We start from the raw sequence: 17461 nt of genomic DNA, 5'->3' as shown, positions 1-17461 counted from the left end.
CCACAACTAAGAATTCAGCGCTGTAACTACAGATCACGTATGCTACAACTAAGACTTGGCACAGCCAGATAGATAAACATAAATATTTTTAAATGAAAAATATTTTTAAATGAAAAAACTAAAAATCAGCCCATTTATTTTGTAGGAAATGTGCTACAGAGGCCCAGAGGAGAATGAAAATGCTCAGAGATCCCCAGCACTAACAGCAGATCTTTCTACAAAACTGTTGGCTAGGAAGTACAGTCCAGGTTCCAATGATTTATTTAGGAGGTGCAACCCCAGGCTGGCAAGAGTAGGGGAAAAGAAGGGAGGCTAGGGAAGATGTGATGTATACTGCTGCACTGGCTAGGCCTCCACAGAGACCTTTGAAAACATGACAACAGGTAAGCTTATGCTGCATTTAGGGACTTTTCTGGAAAGGATACAAGGAGGAACCACTTGTGGGTGTAACATGCAGGGAAAGGAAGGGGATTTTGCCTTTGCTTTCTGGCTCAAAGCCAGATTCTCACCCTGAGAGAGGCATTGCATCTAACTCTGAAAACAGCTGGGTAACTGACAGGTGGGTGCCAATCCGGAGAAAGAAAGGAGGTGGTCAAGGGGATCAGAAGGCACATGCCCATGTCTGACTCCGACTTAAACCTCTAGGTGACTTCTTGCTCACTCAGTCGTGTCCGACTCTGCCACCCCATGGACACAGTCCTCCAGGCTGCTCTGTCCATGGGATTATCCCGGCAAGAATACTGGAGTGGGTTGCCATTCCCTCTTCCAGGGTATCGTCCCAACCCAGGGACCAAACGCACATCTGCGTCTCCCGCATTGGCAGCCAGGTTCTTTACCACTGAGCCATCGGGGAAACCCACACTCGGAATAAAACCCCAATCCATGCAAGGCCTGACAATTTTGCACCTAGCTTCCCTAGTTTTAGCTCTGATTCTCCTCCACTCCTCACACAACTCCAGTTGACCCCAGGGCTTTTGCACCTGTTGTTAACTGCCCAGAGGACACTTCCTGCATAAGTTCACCCACACAAATGTCTCTTTCTCGGAGAGGTCTTCCCCGCCCTTCCTAGCTCAACATGTCCAGGTGCACCCCGACCCCAACCCCACTTCACATTCTTTGACTTTGTTAGTAGTACCTTGTGCTCAGCCACTCAGTCGTGTCCGACTCTTTGTGACACTTTGGACTGTAGCCTGCCAGGCTCCTCTGTCCATGGGGTTTTCCAGGCAAGAATACTGGAGCGGGTTGCCATTTTCTCCTCGAGGGGATCTTCCCAACCCAGGGATGGAACCAGAGCCTTTTGCATCTCCTGCATTGCAGACAGATTCTTTACCACTGAGCCATCGAGGAAGCCCTAGTAGTACCTATCCAATCTCAAGTTATTTATGACCTCTTTATGGTTAGGCTTCTGGTCTGTTGGAGAAATCTTTCAGAGGAAGGGGTTGGGTACTGCACAGAACTACCCTTGGCACAGGTGGACACTCAAACTTTTTCTTTTTTCTTTTTGCTGTTGTTGAGAAGATGAACTCCCAATCTTGAGATAGCCAAACGTCCCTGCCACCTCTCTCGACTCACCTCCCCCATAGCATTTTCTGATGCTCTTCAAACACATCATGTCCCACCCTCAACACCTGGAGTAGTATCTGCCTCATTAAGCGATCATGCAAAGTGTGTAAGAGGGCGCTTGCTGCACACCAAAGATTCCAATAATTGCTCAGATTTACTGAGTGCCTATGTGGACCTGGCACTCTTCCAAAAACATGAACAAAATAGAGTTCCCACTCTCATAAAACATCATCGTGGGAGAGGCTGAAATATACACTGAAATAAACAGTAAAATGTAGTCTGTCAAGTAGTGACAAATGTTACAAAGAAAAAGCAAGAAAGTGATGGGGATGTTGTTATTTAGATGGGAGGCCAAAGAAGGCCTCACTGACAAGATGAAATTTGAGAGGGACCTGAAAGAGGTGAGACGTGATCTTTGTGAATCTGTGGGGATACAATCCCTATAGCAGGAACAGCCAGTGCAAAGGCCCTGTGGTCAGAGCATTATTTGGGAGTTTAAAGGACCATTTGGAGGTCAGTGGGGCTTCCCAGGTGGAGCTAGTGGTAAAGAACCCATCTGCCAATGCAGAAGATGTAAGAGACTCAGATTCAATCCCTGGGTTGGGAAGATCCCCTGGAGAAAGGCCTGGCAACCCACTCCAGTATTCTTGCCTGGAGAATCCCATGGACAGAGGAGCTTGGTGGGCTACAGTGCATGGGGTAGCAAAGAGTCAGACACGACTGAATAACTTAGCAAACATCCATGTGGCTGGAGTAGAGAGAGCAAGGAGGCAAGTACTAGGAGACAAGATGACAGAGTTTGAGGGGACAAGTCCTGTAGGGTGTTGTAGAGTCCCGTAGGGAGGGCTAGAGCTTTACCCTGAGTGAGATGGAAGGCAAGGCTGGCTGTGCAGGAAGGAGACTCACTTTCCCCCCCCCCCCCCAATATTCATTTATTTAATTTATTTATTTGGCTGTGCATGTAGAGTCTTTAGTTGTGACACACCAGATCTTGGAGCTGCACCATGGGAACTCTTGATTCCAGCATGTTGGATCTAATTCCCTGACCAGGGATCAAACCCTGGCCACACGCATTGTGAGCAGGATGTCTTAGCTAAGAATCACCAGGAAGTCCCCAGACTCACTTTTACATGAACTATCTTTGCCCTAAACATACAGGTGTATGCTTAGTCGCTCAGTCGTGTCTGACTCTGCGACCCCATGGAAAGTTGCCCGCCAGGCTCCTCTGTCCATGGGATTCTCCAGGCAAGAATATTGGAGTGGGTTGCTATACCCTCCTCCAGGGGATCTTCCCAAACTGGGATCGATCCCAGGTCTCCCGCATTGTGAGCGGATTCTTTATTGTCTGAGACACCAGGAAAGGCCAAAATCCCGCGTTGCAGGCGGATTCTTTATCGTCTGAGCCTCCAGGGAAGCCCAAAGATACAGGAATGATGAGGAATCGTGGAGTTTGTTAGGACCACGGTGAGGCCAGTATGAGGAGCACCTCCACTTTCCAGATGATCAAACTGAGGCTCAGAGAGGCCCAGCTACAGCCGTCAGAAAACTGGCGAGAGAAGTGGAAGGGCTGGCCCCGCAGAAGAAATCGGGTCCCTGAGGGCAGAGTCCGCGTTCCGCAACCTGCCCTCCGCCTCGGTCCCGCGTTGGGGGATGGGCCTCGGCCACCTTGGCCCCTCCCACCTGCCCACTCTGCCTGGGAGCCGGGCCGGCGCCTCCTCTCTCCCCAGGGGCGGGGTGGAGCGGCCGGCTGGGGGCGGGGCGTTCTCCCGAACCCCCCTAGCCCCTCTCCCTCCCCTGCTGGCGGAGGCTCCTCCCCAGGCCTCCCGGGACGTTGGCTCCGCTTCTGGTTTCATTTCTCGAGGCCCGGCCTCTCTCTGTTTCCCTCCCCCTAGCCCTTTGAATTTCTTTTCCACTTTCTGATTTCAGCTCTTCAGTCACCTCCTCAGGGAGGCTCTCCCGGACCACTTCGGCTGCAGGTACCTCTCTCCTAGCATCTCTAACCCTAACCCTAACCCGTCCTATTTGTGTGTATGTGTGTTTTTAAGTCACTGAACAGAAAGCAGAAAGAACAGAAAGAAGCAGAAAGTATCTTCCTCATTTAATGATTTTCCAGGATCTTCTCATCCCACTCAATAAAAAACAAAAGGTTCGCCGAGTGCTCTGAAGGGCCTGAAAACTTCTCTGACTTCCTCCCTGGCCGCAGCGACCCTACCTCCCCACCTCAGGGCCTTTGCACTGGCCCTTTACTCTGATTGGAACGCTTCTTCCAGAGCTTTACCACCTCTCCCACTTCATCAAGTCTCTACTCAGTGGATGTCACCTCTTCAGAGAAACCCTCCACCACCAGCTCTTTGTCCAAACTGCACCCCCTTTCATTACTCTTCTCCTGCTCTGCTTTTCCTTTTCACTTATCACCCTCTAAGATACTAAATCATTGCTATATGCAGTTTATTGTCCACCTCCTGACATCAGGGATTTTTATTTCTAATGTTCCGGCCATATCGTCAGTGCCTGGCACACAGAAAGTGCTCAATTCATTTGTTTTCATATTTCTTTTCTCTTTCCACTCCATCCGTCCCCTGTTCCATGAGAAGAGAGACCCTATGAGGCGTATCAAGTGCTGTGCCCCCTTTGTCTACAACTGCCCACCACATACTAGGTGCTCAATAAACACACGCTAATCAGATGCCTATGAGCTCTTCTCTTTATGACCTGGAAAGAGCCACTTGGAGACTCTGAGTCTCCTTTTTCCAAGCCAAAAAGATAATTATGTGAATTTGCCTAACAGGGGCCTGGTTCTAATTAGCATTTTACCCTTTATTCATTTTGAAAAATTTCAAGCAGAGAAAAAAGATGAAAAAAAAAAGTATGTTTCTGAGCACTTGAATACCCTTTCACCTAGATTTAGTTGTTAACATTCTATTTCCTTATGTGTATGTTTATATGTCTGTTTTTTTCTTTTGCTGAACTACTGGAGAGTGTATGGCAGACATCTGAACATTGTACCCCTAATAGCTCAGCAGGCATCTCTTAAGATTAAGGACACTCAACTACAAACCACAGTCCTATTTCACATATGACAGAATTAAGAATTTCATAATATCACCTAGTATCCAGCCTATATTCAAGTCTGCCCAATTTTCTTAAGAACATCCTTTATAGAATTTACCGCATACTAGAGTCTAAGGGCGGAGAAGGCAATGACACCCCATTTCAGTACTCCTGCCTGGAAAATCCCATGGACGGAGGAGCCTGGTAGGCTGCAGTCCATGGGGTCACGAAGAGTCGGACACGACTGAGCGACTTCCCTTTCACTTTTCACTTTCATGCATTGGAGAAGGAAATGGCAACCCACTCCAGCACTCTTGCCTGGAGAATCCCAGGGACCGGGGAGCCTGGTGGGCTGCTGTTATGGGGTCGCACAGAGTCAGACATGACTGAAGTGACTTAGCAGCAGCAGCAGAGTCTAAGGGAGGTTCACATGCCTATTTGGTTGTAACAAAGAAATTATACAGTATCTTTTATTCTGAAACATCCTCCCCCTAACCTCACTAATCCCTTTCTGTGGTTTCTTGAAATTGAATTTTTGGAAGAACAGCCCAGTCTTGCCGTAGACTTCCCACATTGTGTATTTGTCTGATTGTTTTTGTGTTTAATATTGTCATTCTGTGTTCCCTGTAAGCTGAAGTTTGGGCCTAGACGCTTGAGACTCACTTTATGAAATGTAACAGGGAAACTCCACAACGAATGTTGTGTACTAATGCATCACATCAGGTACCACCCAGTGTCCGGGCATCCCACTGCTGTGGATGCAAAGTTTCATTATATAGTTAAGGTGCTGAGCACCTCCTCTTCCCATCATAAAAGGATATTTCCCCCTTTGCAGTTAGCAAGGAATCTGTGGGATGATGCTTTGGAAACTGTCGAGATCCTGTTCCCCATTAACTTTTCACCCCAAAGGGTGAGCATCCATTGAAAATGGTTGCCTGAATCAAGTAGTTGAGTTAGCATTTTTGATAGCTTACTTTGGTCAGAAGATTTATACACAAACAGTTCTTCCCCTTAGCAAATGAGGAATTAGCAAATGAGGTATTTGAAGAAGGTAAGTCCCATTGTCAGGTTATCTGACATGTATTAAACTCCTGTCCACCTGCACCCCACCCTGAATGTCTCCCCTTGAACTGAGCACCTGTGCTCTTACTACAAGAGAGATTACTACTGAAAAAAGGACGCCTAACACACCACTCAGCATTGTGCAGGAATTGTTTAATCCTCAAAACAATCCTCTGAGCCAGAGGCTATTTCTCTCATTTTAAAAAATAAGTGAGAAAACCTAAAGAATTAAAGCACTTGGTCAAGGTCACACAGCTATTGTACTTACGGAATGGAGCCCAGGCAGGGATTCCAGTGCCATTCCACTCCCTACCCCTAACTCCTGTCTGTAACCACGATTGAGTTCAACTACCCAGAATTTGCTTATATAGTGCTCTTACAGATAATACCTTACTTTAAGTTTCCCAACTCTCAAGAGGTAGGCAAAAAGATCCCCCTTTAACAGACTCTGTGGGCTCAGAAACCAGAATTTGAACCCAGGACTAAGCTGGCCTAGAGTGTAGACCTCTGTTGGGGCTGCTTGCGTAAGCTCAATTATTGGGTTTGACAAGTGCAGATGTGATACAGATGTGGGCAGATGTGATACAGATGTGGGCAGATGCGAAGGGGTCCACAGCTTGAGAGACAAAAACCCCACCGCGCCACCGTCCTACAGGGCCAAGAGCCACCCTATCTTCCTCCCTCCCTTCACGCAGCCTCCCGGACATGCGCCCTAAACACAACTCGCCCCTCTTTCTAGCCTGCCTTCTACAGGCTCCGCCCATCACCGTCTAGGACCAATCCCTGGGCGAAGGGCGGGGCTGCCACGGGAGTGGGCGGTAACTAAGGGGAGTCAGGAGCCGGGAGTCGTGAGCTGGAGTTAGAACTGCGTCTCTCAACCCAGGCGCCGGTTGCTGAAGCAGAGCGGGCGAGCAATGCTGCCGCCACCGCTTCCTGATTGGCTGCGGGTGGCTCCCTCTTCTTTCTGATTGGCAGCTGGTGAACTAGGTATGTAAATGAGGGGAAGAGGCCTGGGGAAAGAGGGGTACTGGCCGCGGGGTCCTTTGGCAGGTTCGATCCCCCGGTCCGGCAGGTGCGCGCCAGGGCTGCCCGGGATCGAGGCGCACGGGCCTCTCCGTGCCGCCCGCCCCGGCCTGGCGGGTGAATCACACCGCAGCCCGGGAAGGGGGCGGAGGCGCCGGCTCCCTGGCTCCGGCTGCGTGACTCACCCGCCCCCGCCCCCGCCGCCGCCGCCGCCGCTTCGGGAGGAGTAGCCTCCACTGCCTTCCGGAAGCGAGCGGAGGCCGAGAGGGCAGAACGGCCCTCCGGGGATCCCGGCCCGCACGGTCCCTGGTGGCAAGCAGAAATGACCGCCTCCCGAGGGGCACTGTAAAGAGTCCCCGGGTCTGGAGAGTCGGAATCCCCGGGGAAAGCCGGCCTGGTGCCGCCAGGGGGCGCCGGGACCGGGGGGGCGGAGTCGGGGATGGGGGCTGAATTCCTGCGGTTCCGGACTCTCGGATCTGCTGGGAAGGAGGCGAGGACCCAAGTTTTGGGTAGTGTGAGGGGGTCATTCTTGAAGTCCTCCTGGGCAAGGATCTGGGTACTGTACCCTTCAGGCTGCCTGGCTTAAAAAAGCAGGTTGGGTTAGGGGCACCCAGCCCGGGGAAAGTGTGGGTCTTCAAACTTCTCTCCTTGACCCCCGTGCCCATCAGGATTTTCCGGCAAGCTTTGTCCACGCTGCCTCTCAAATAAATCCTGAAGCGACCATCTTCCTTCCATGTCCACTGCCACCTTATACTCCCAAGTCACCGTCTTCGCCCACCCCAAAGACTGCAGTAGCCTCCGAAAGGATCTCAGGGCCACTCTCCCCGCCCCTCCTCGCTCCCCCTGCCTCTTAGCAGCCAAGAGGATCTTCTGGAAACCTCATCAGTCCACAACACCACTGTCCTCCCTGCTCAAACCCCTTCAATGACTTCCCACCACACCCCCCAATAAAATCCAAGCTCCTTGCCTCTGCCTACTCTCGAACCCCCCACATCCCCCCTACTCCACCCTCAACCCCCCCTACTCCCCCCACCCCCCGCACTGACTACAGAGTCCTTTTTTCAGCTCAAACTCATCCAGTCTCTAGGCTTTTCTTTGCCTTTGCTGTTGTTATTCCCAGAATGCCTTCCCCCTGGTTCTTCCATGGCTGATTCTTTCTTGTACTTGAGGGCTCATTTCAAATGTCACCTCCTCAGGGGAGCCTTCCCTGACCACTCTCCAGAAACTTAGCATTTTCCTAGCACCATCGGTACATTTCTTGTGTTTGTTTATTGTCTGATGCTATGAGTAGACACTCAGTAAATATTAGATTAAACTATGTGAAAAAACTGCTTTTGTAGGTTAAAAAAAGTTGAATATTGGACATTTCACACTGGACATTTTCACATTGGACACTTCACATTAGCCATTTCATAGTTCATTGAAGAAATAGATAATAATAATTATTATCAATAGTACTTATTTACAGGAGTAATTGCTATGTACCAGACACTGCCCAAAGTGCTTTTTTTAATCTCATTTATTCCTTAAAACAACTCTAGGAAGTAGATACAATTATCATCCATGTTTTAAAGCTTCCCCAAGAAAACGTAGGCTCAGAGAGGTTAAATGCTTTGCCCAAGATCACACAGCAATGGTCAGAACTTCACACTGGCTTTCCATAACTGAATGACTCTTCCCTCCCCACAGATGATGCTGAGCAAGGGCCTGAAGCGAAAGCGGGAGGAGGAGGAGGAGGAGGAGAAGGAAACCCTGGCAGTGGACGCCTGGTGGCTGGATCCCAGCCACTCAGCAGTAGCTCAGGCACCCCCAGCCGTGGCCTCCAGTTCTCTCTTTGACCTTTCGGTGCTCAAGCTCCATCATAGCCTGCGGCAAAGTGAGCCGGACCTGCGGCACCTGGTGCTGGTGGTGAACACACTGCGGCGAATCCAGGCATCCATGGCACCCACGGCTGCCCTGCCACCTGTGCCCACCCCACCCACAGCCCCCAGCGTGGCTGACAGCCTGCTGGCCAGCTCTGATGCTGCCCTCTCAGCCTCCATGGCCAGCCTCCTGGAGGACCTCAGCCATATTGAGGGCCTGAGCCAGGCCCCACAGCCCCTGGTAGATGAGGGGCCACTAGGCCGCCCTGCTGGGGGAGCCTCACCCAGCCTGGGCGCCTTGGACCTGCTGGGCCCAGCCACTGGCTGTCTGCTGGACGATGGGCTCGAGGGCCTGTTTGAGGACATTGACACATCCATGTATGACAGTGAACTCTGGGCACCAGTCTCTGAGGGCCACAAATCCAGCCCTGAAGATGGACCAGGCAAGGAGGTAGGTCCAGATCTGGACGAGGCTGAGCTGGACTACCTCATGGATGTGCTGGTGGGCACACAGGCGCTGGAGCGACCACCGGGGCCGGGGCGTTGACTCCTCTGGGCCAGGATGTTGATCTGATGTCCAAACTGAGCCTGCTGGCTGGACCAACTCTCCTTGGAAAGACACAGCTGGCTTCCCTCGAGAGGGGCTTTGGAGAGAAAGAATCCAGTCCTGGGCAACGTCACCTCCATCCTCTTGTCTCTGACTGATGGGGAGGGGAGTCTGGGATTGGCCCTTGTGATGAAATGACAGGGCCTGGTGGCTGGAATGTGATTGGACCAGGTCCTGTGCTGAATCCCCAGAGGCACAGCCTGGTATACATTTGCGACGATGTGGGACGAGACCCCAACCTGTTTTTTGAAATTAAAGCCAGTCCTGGAAAGTCTGAAGTGTGTGTACTGCTTTGTTTCTGAGCCAAGGCAAGGGTGAGGGTGGTAGAAAACCTCTAACATTTATCAAGCGAGGACTGTGCATGCAGCACAGTTCTAAGCACTTGACATGTGCTAACTGATTTAATCCTCATAACAAGATGGGCATGTCATTATCCCCATTTTACAGTTGAGAAAACTGAGGCTCCAAGAAGTCAACTCTTAGGGAGATAAGTTTCAAACTTTACTGTTTTTTGGTCTGAGAAGCAGACCAATTAGGTCTGGAAACTGGCTCTCTAGAAAACTTCTGGAATATACTCAGTCAGGTCTCCCCCTGTGCCTATGTGTGTACCTAATGGTGGTGGTGGGTGGTGGTGGAGGAGGAGGAGCCTCGGGCCACTGTTTAAAAATGAAATCTAGACCTTGCCTGGAGTCTACCTGTGTGTCTTGGAGTTGGGGGGGGGGGGGGGGGGGGGCGGGTGTTGGTGGTGCAGAAGGAGCTTTCAGAATGAATCAGAAATAAAAGCACAGAGCTGAAGACTGGATGGAGCCTCTCCTCTGAGCGCAGAGAGCCAGTTCTCTAGGAAAATGGTGAAAGAAAGACTCCAGCAAGTTTTAAACAAAATCCACTCCGGGTCTCAAATCTCTCTTTGGGCTAGGGATAAGGCAGCTGGGAAGCCGATTCCGAAATAAAGCCACTAAGTGTGGTGGCTTGACAGAAAGAACGGCAAGGGATCCTGCTTTCCTTCTAGAAGAAACTCTGAGGCCCGGCGGGCTGGGGCCACCTGCCTGACAGGCCTGTGTGATAGGGCCGGCCTGAGCGCCGGGTGTCTGCGCCGCCCCCGCCGTCCAGCCGCATTCCTGGCCCGGCTGGGAGGGGCCGCACACTCAGAGGCCTGGCACGGGACCCAGGCGGCGTCCTTCCTGGCGGCCGTGGGGGCAGGGCCGCGCCCCGGGTACCGGAGGGGGGAGGGGCACGGGGAACGCGGCCTCGGGGGAGGGCGGCGGCGGGCTGGGGGAGGGGCGGAGGGTGACCTGAGCGGACTGGCAGGGTCTCGGATGCGGGAAACCCCGGCAAAGGGACACTTCAAATCGTGGGGCCCGGGTGCCTCCACTCTGGCCGGAAGCTTCGGGGAGGCTGAAGCTGGGGTGGAAACGGAGGAAGGCGGGAGGATGAAGAGGGGAGAGGGAGGGGGAGAGGCGGGCAGCTTCGGCCGGGCCTGCGGGCCTGGAAGGGGCGGGCACAGGAGAGCTTCCTGGAGGAGCGGAGGAAGTCGTGCCCATTTCTGGAAGTGGATGGGGTGGCCCCGGGAGGGGAGTGGGAATGCCCCAAAGGGAGCTGGTGCCCCAGTTCAGGGTCTTCCGGGTGCCTGACTCCAACACCTGGGGGCTCCAGCCCCTGGGCAGTGGGACTCAGATTCGATTTTGACCCAGACCCAGACCTTGGGGGTAGGCTGAGCTCAGCAATGCCCCCTGGTGCCCAGTCTGGGGGAGGGGGTCTGTCCTGTCACTACCTTAAGATTCCCTTGTGACCTGACCGGGGGTCAAGGAGTCCCCCGTGCGGGGTCAGCAATGCCTTCTGTTTACAACACCGTGAGGACCTATTTCTGATGGTGTCTCTGAGTGCCAGATTGGGGGATAATCTGTGATGCCTACTGACGCAGGCAGTTTGTCAACGATGGCCCCGTCTACCCCTATGCCTGTTTGGTGAGGGATGCTCCCCTCTCCCCAGTCTCCGTGTACAGTTGTCCAGGTCCTGTACTGCACACAGGCTCCATTTTGAAGGGGCTGCCACAAACGTCTCTGGCACCTGTGCTTACATATTTACGAGGACAGTTTCTCAGTAGATGGAGAAGGGGGCGTGCCTTTTGCACAAAAGCAGCATATGGACTAGGTGGGTTCTGGTTCCATCCCCCTGCTGCCCTCAGGTTTATGACAGCTCGTGGCTGAGGGCCTGTGCTACTCTCCCTGTGTCTGACCCCTGGAGAAGGATTGTGCAGCTCCCTGGCTCTGGTGTGCCCCTCCGCCCTCAGACTCAACCCCAGGAAGCCAGGCTACCTCAGCCAGCAGATTCCAGGGCCCACACCATTCCACATGGAGCTGCCAGCCCTGCTGCTGTGGCTGCTTTTCACAGAGCCTCTGTGTGTTCCCACCACGACCCTCCCCAGGCCTGCTCCCTCCTTGGGCGTTCCCGGGGACCCCCATCACACACACACACACAACACACAACCTTCTCTCCTCCAGCACCTGGGAGAACTGTCCTTGGTCTCCTTCTTTCCCCTCCCCCTCCTTCCCTCATTCAGCAAAGATTTACTGGTACCTACCCTACCAGGTGCCGGGCTGTATGTAAAAGGCAAATCTGACCGCATTTCTCCCACCCTCTGGGCCCCTCAGAATGTATCCCTCTCCTTGGGGATATGAACCCTGCCATTTCCAAGGCTCACCTTCCACCTGGTCCCATTCATTCATTCAATGAACATTTACTGGTCCCAGTGCAGAAATCTAACGATGCTTCTGCTGTGCTGTGCTTAGTCGCTCAGTCATGTCCAACTCTTTGCAACCCGATGGACTGCAGCCTGCCAGGCTCCTCTGTCCATAGGGTTTCTCCAGGCAAGACTCCTGGAGTGGGTTGCCATGCCCTCCTCCAGGGAATCTTCCCAACCCAGGGACTGAACCCAAGTCTCCCACATTGCAGACAGGTTCTTTACCATCAGAGCCACCAGGGAAGCCACTGATGGTACTTAGTCAATGATTATTGACCCAATAAGCTGTACCGGGGATCTTCCCTGGTGGTCCAGGGGTTAAGACTACAAGCTTCTGCGGCCAAAGTCTTGGCTTTCTCTGCCCACTGAAGCCGAATAAAAGATACAGAGACAGAGTCTAGAGGAAATGGACAAGTATCTTTAATCCTCAGCCGGCAGAGGGGAGAACTCAGTAGGCTCATGCTTCAGAGAACTGTGTGCTTGAAGTCCAGATTCCCCTTCCAGGAAGAATCTAGGGAGTTATATAAGACAAGGGCTCACAGTCAGGGGTCAGTGATGAGAAAGGTATAAGGAACTTGTGTTCTTCTTGCTCTTACATTGTTTCAGAAACAGTCATAGGCTGGCATCAGGTAGCCCAGTAATTGGATCTGGCAGGCGGGTCAGGTCCACTGTCTTTTATGTGTGGCATTCTCTATATAATGCAAAAAGAGAAAAAAACTATGAGGGGTGGTCTGTGAAGAGAGTGCTGTAAAGGTGAGCACCAGATACAGAATGTAATTAGCACAGAGTCAAAGGATAATAGTTGCAAAATGTAGCTCCTGCTGAGTTAGGGGGCAGAAAAGCAAACTTAGTTACAGAATACAGATTAGAACAGTTACAGTAAAAACTAGGAGTGATCAGGCCTGCTTATTGTTCTCTTTATCTTTGTTCTCAGGAAAGAAGAGAAGCACTCATTCCCCATTTTTTTCCTTTTCACTGCAACACTTCCAATGCAGGGCACACAGGTTTGTGCCCTGGTTGGGGAACTAAGATCACACATGCTGTGAGATGCAGTCAAAATTTTAAAAAAAAAAAAAAAATGGATTGTGTTAATAGCCAGGCCACCTATATTTTGCCATTCTGTGGCTGTGTGACCCTAGGCAAGGTACTCAACTTCTCTGGGCCTCAGAGTCCTCATCTGTAAGCTGGGACAGTAAGTGTGGCCACCTCGAAGGGCTATTGTTCTGAGGGGAGAGTGTTCTAGGCAGAAGGATGCGCAAGGCTAAGGGAGTGAGGGACCCTACAACCTTTTCAGGGATCTGTAAGCTGCTGAGTTTGATTGGGAAGAAGGGGAAAGCAGTAAGGTAAGTGATGGAGCTGGAGGGGTTGGTAGGGACCAGGGCACACAGGCCCTGGCTGGGAGACTTTACTCTGAAGGCGCTAGGGTAAAGGAATCTAGGAATAAATGGATCTGTCTGGCTGCCTTGTGTACCAGGGGGTGGGAGGTGATACAGGAGGCCAGGAGCCGAGGGGAGGCCATAGAGAGACAGATCAGCCTTGGAGAGGGGAGGGAGGGGAAGGCAGAGCTACCAGAGAGGACAGCCTGTAGAAGTGACGAGCTGCAGTGGAGGACGGGCCTAGGACAAGATCCAGGGCTCTAGCCGGGGAACCTGGGGCTACTCTATGATGGTGACCAGGTCTGGGGTTGACACTGAGGCCAGAGAGGGACACCCTATGGGTGCAAGGGACTAGGGGGACACTCAGGGGCAGGTATCCAGGCAGCTGCCCCCCGCCCCAAACCCCGGGGACTGGAGCTCAGTAGAGAGGGCAGGGGACAGGAGCAGGCGTAAAGGATGGGGGTGAGGGAGGTAGTTTCCCTGGGCTGCACTGGGTGGGACCTGACTCCTGCATGGCTCAGATGGGTGGGGAGAGGGTGGTCCCTGAGCAGCGCCCTCCATGTCCTTCCCCAGCCCTGCAGGATGTCCTGTGTTTACGGAGGTGGCCTTGGCCAGAACTGGGACACTGGTGCCAGCCCCTGAACTCAACTTCCCATGGCCACCCCACCCCCCACCCCAGGGGGGAAGGAAAAGCAAGAGACAGAGAAAGGGAGACACAGAGAGAGTGAGAAGAGAGACACAGAGAGAGAGAGACAAGGAATGAGGACAGAGACAGAGACACACACAGAGAGAGACCTGTCACTCACCACACAAAACTCACAGCAGGGACTTCCCTGGTGGTCCAGTGTAAGCATCTGCTTTGCAGTGCAGGGAACATGGGTTCGATCCCTGCTGGGGAAATTCAGATCCAACATGCCACAGAGCAACTAAGCCCATGCGCCCCAACTGCTGAGCCCACACGCTCTGGTGCCCATGTGCCGCTTCAAAAGATCCCGCGTGCCACAACTGAGATGAAGATCCCACGTGCTTCAGAGTTTGATACTGAAACTCCAACTGAGAATCTTAACTTATTTACTTAAGCAACTGTAATATTTAGTGGAATATATGTAACTTTGTTCTGTATTTTCTAAGTCTCCTGTAAATGTATTATCATATTTTCATAGTTTAAAAAAATAAGATAAAAAGTAAAAAAAAGATCTCATATGCCTCAACTAAGATCAGATGCAGCCTAATAAATAGAGAAATATTAGAAAAAAAAAAAAAAAAGCCTCCAGCAAACTAGGAAAGAAAGCTTTCTTTACCTGCTAAAGGGCAGCTACAAAAAACATACAGCTAATGTTATATTTCATGACAGAGGACTGTGCTTGTCTCATAAAATCGGGGATAAAGAAGGTTATCTGCCCTCCGAGACATGGAGAGGGACCGGATAGCCTCTGTCTATCGGTACAGTACCAGCCTCTCTGTCTGCCAGAGTAGCAAGCAGTGAGTTTTCTTCCTGGTTCTAGCCTGGCCTGTTGGTAGATTCTTTCCACCCTCAGTTATTAAAACTCAGCTCTGGCCTCGTCCCTCCTGCAGGTGCCCAGGCTGGGCAGGACAAAGTCTGAGGCCCTCCTCATGGCCCTGCTAACTGTGGCCCTTCCCTCAGCTTCCCTTTGCTCTCACACTCACCAGTTTCTCAAAGGGGCCCTTTGCATGGGATGTTCCCTCTACCTGAAACCCACTTTCATGTATCCACCACCCGCAGCTTGGCATGAACTCCTTTGTATCCTTCAAGTGCCAACTCAAATGTTGCCGCCTCCAAGAAGCTCTCCCTGCCCTTGCTGATAGTATCAGAGTGTCAGACCCCTCTTACAGACTTGGATCCTTTTCTCAGAGCACTTAACTTAGTGTGTAATTATACACTCGTTTCAATTATACACTCATTTAGTTGCTCACTTCTTTAGTGTCTGCCACCTTTGGATTGACAGTCCCATGAGGGCACAGTCACCGCTGTGTCCCCAGCATCGCCCAGCCCAGGGATGGATTGATTCAGAAGAAGTGTCTGCAAATAGCTGGTGAATAAATGTATAAGTGAGAAGGAGATGCAGATGACAGGGCATATGTGACCATAGAGACACAGCCATGAACAAGGACATGGTTCTTGGCTCCAGAGAATTTCCTATGTGCGAACCTCTGTCTGGATTCAGATCCTTTACATGGGCTGTTCCCACTGCTCATAAAACTTTTCCACTCCCTCTTCTCTCTCTCTCTCTCCCTCTCTTTCTATTTTTTTTTTTTTTGACCCACTGTATAGCTTGAGGGATCCTAGTTCCCTGAACCATTGGTTGAACCTGTGCCCCCTGCAGTGGAAGCTCGGAGTCCTAACCACTGGGCCGCCAGGGAAGTCTCATACCGCCTCTTCTCTTGCCTAGATCCTATGGGTCACTCAGGTCTCAGCTCACATGTCCCCTCCTCCAGGGAGCCTTCCCTGACCTCTCCTCCTGGGCTGCAGCAGGTACACTGCCTGGGCTCCCCCAGCAAGGCTCTGATCTCTCTGTCTTCAATTGCCCCATCCCAACCCTGGCCACTCTGGGTTGGTCTCCCGGTTGGACTGTGAACCCTGTGAAAGCAGGCCCAGGCTATCTTGGTCACACTGTGTCCCCAGCACCATCCAGCCTGGGGCTGGGCACAAGACCAGTGCTCATTGACTGTTTGCTGACTTTGGATAAAGGACTGCTCCCTCTCTCCCTGCTGGTGCTTTGCCCGTGTTCCTCCTCCCTCCTGGAAGCTTCTTCCCTAACCTTTTACCTGGCTTCTTCCTCCTCAACCCTCCAGTTTGACCCCAGAAGTTGTGTCCTGAGCCTGCCCTCTGTGGTGAATTTAGATCTGACAGTGTCTCCAGTGCCCAGCAAAGGGCCAGCCACCAAGGGCTTGTGAAGATTTATTGAATGAATGAATGAACCCATGAATGTTTGAATGAATCAATGAATGAACCCATGCATGTCTGAATGCATGAATGAATGAGAGAGAGAGAGAGCGTGCGCCTGCAATGGGGGTAGGTCTCCTTGAGCCCATCAGTAGCCCTGACCACACCATGCCTTCCAACTTTCCCGGGAGGAGGGTTCTAGCTGGGTTCCACCACACCCAAACCTTTGGTGGCTGCCAGGCCTGGAAGGCATTTCCCAGAGCTCAGCACATTCCTGCCTTCCCCGGTGGCTGAGAGTGGGCAGGGGGCATTTCGGAGAGAAGGGAGGAGGCCCCTGGCATTCTGGGATACTGCCAGCCAGTCTCTGGTCCCTCAAGCCCCTCGGGAGTGGGCCCCAACTGCTCAAGGTGGGGAGGGGGCTGCTGAGGGGCCAGCTAAGCTGATGTGAAAGGTGAGGGTGCCCCCTCTGCTGAGGGCCTGGAGGCCGTGCCCGGGTGGACAATGGGCCAGAAGCTGCTGATGTGCATTTTGGGGGTAATCCCCGGCCTCAGCCCAGCCCCGGCCCCAGGCTCTGGCTCAGAGAGCCAGGAGCATCCGAGGCAGCGGCTGGGTGGGTGTGAGGGGCATGTGGGAATACCTATGCTCCCTGTGCCGCCCCCCGGGGTCTGGTGAGTCAGGGCCGGCTGGGGGCCGGGGGCCGGGGGATCAGGGTGAGGCCTGGTGGCCTTGGTTTGGGAATTGGGCAGATGTGGGTTCAAATCCCCGTGCTACCTATTACCTGAAGTGGGTGACCTTGGGTGTCACTCCCCTCTCTGAGCCTCCTTGGCTGTTATATGAAGGGGACAGAGCATATTGCAGGGTCTTGGTGGTCCTGGAGAACTGTGGTTGGATCCCAGCTCCAGCACTTTCTGGATTTTTAACTAAAAACTGGGCCTTCATCTGCCTGTCTTGCATCCCTGATTCCAGGGGCCAAGCTTTGGGTGCCCAGCACGGTACATGATAGATATCCCCCCAAGTGGCAACTCCATTAAACAGAGAAGTGGGGCTCCCTAGGTCCAGTCTCACTCAAGCCAAAAATCCGCTGACGAGTCTAGCTGGTCCCCTAATTTGTTTGAATAATACAAAATGCGTATAAGTAGCAGTCACTCCGTGCCAGGAGCTTTTGAAAGTTTTTTGTCTCTTTTCACTCATTTTATCTTCACAACAAACCCATAAGGCAGGCACTTCTGTGATCCTTGTTTTAGAGATGGAGAAACTGAGGTGCAGAAAGAT

The 17461-nt window shown here is 52.3% G+C and overlaps 1 protein-coding gene and 1 long non-coding RNA gene across 2 annotated transcripts; one reads left to right on the top strand and one right to left on the bottom strand.

The window, feature by feature from the left end:
• The first annotated feature begins 3433 nt into the window (after positions 1 to 3433).
• On the top strand, positions 3434 to 9442 carry SERTAD1 (SERTA domain containing 1). Its single transcript, XM_006050057.4, has 3 exons — positions 3434 to 3539; positions 6560 to 6663; positions 8389 to 9442. Exon 3 carries the CDS (start codon positions 8389 to 8391, stop codon positions 9106 to 9108), a length of 720 nt encoding a protein of 239 aa, XP_006050119.1. The 5' UTR covers positions 3434 to 3539; positions 6560 to 6663; the 3' UTR covers positions 9109 to 9442.
• A 2869-nt stretch (positions 9443 to 12311) lies between these two features.
• LOC112580288 lies at positions 12312 to 12705 on the bottom strand. The gene is made up of 2 exons (XR_003104629.2): positions 12505 to 12705; positions 12312 to 12419 (listed from the first exon to the last, which is right to left on the bottom strand). It is a non-coding gene; the product is annotated as an uncharacterized LOC112580288 (long non-coding RNA).
• Positions 12706 to 17461: the final 4756 nt, after the last annotated feature.

The sequence above is a fragment of the Bubalus bubalis genome, chromosome 18 (assembly GCF_019923935.1).
Source record: "Bubalus bubalis isolate 160015118507 breed Murrah chromosome 18, NDDB_SH_1, whole genome shotgun sequence".
NCBI classification, from domain to species: domain Eukaryota; kingdom Metazoa; phylum Chordata; class Mammalia; order Artiodactyla; family Bovidae; genus Bubalus; species Bubalus bubalis.
The sequence above is the reverse complement of the archived record's forward strand: the minus strand, read 5'-3'. Positions and strand labels throughout refer to the sequence as shown.

Excerpts from the sequence above, each read along its gene's own strand:
- SERTAD1 (XM_006050057.4), top strand. The coding sequence starts at position 8,389 with ATGATGCTGAGCAAGGGCCTGAAGCGAAAGCGGGAGGAGGAGGAGGAG.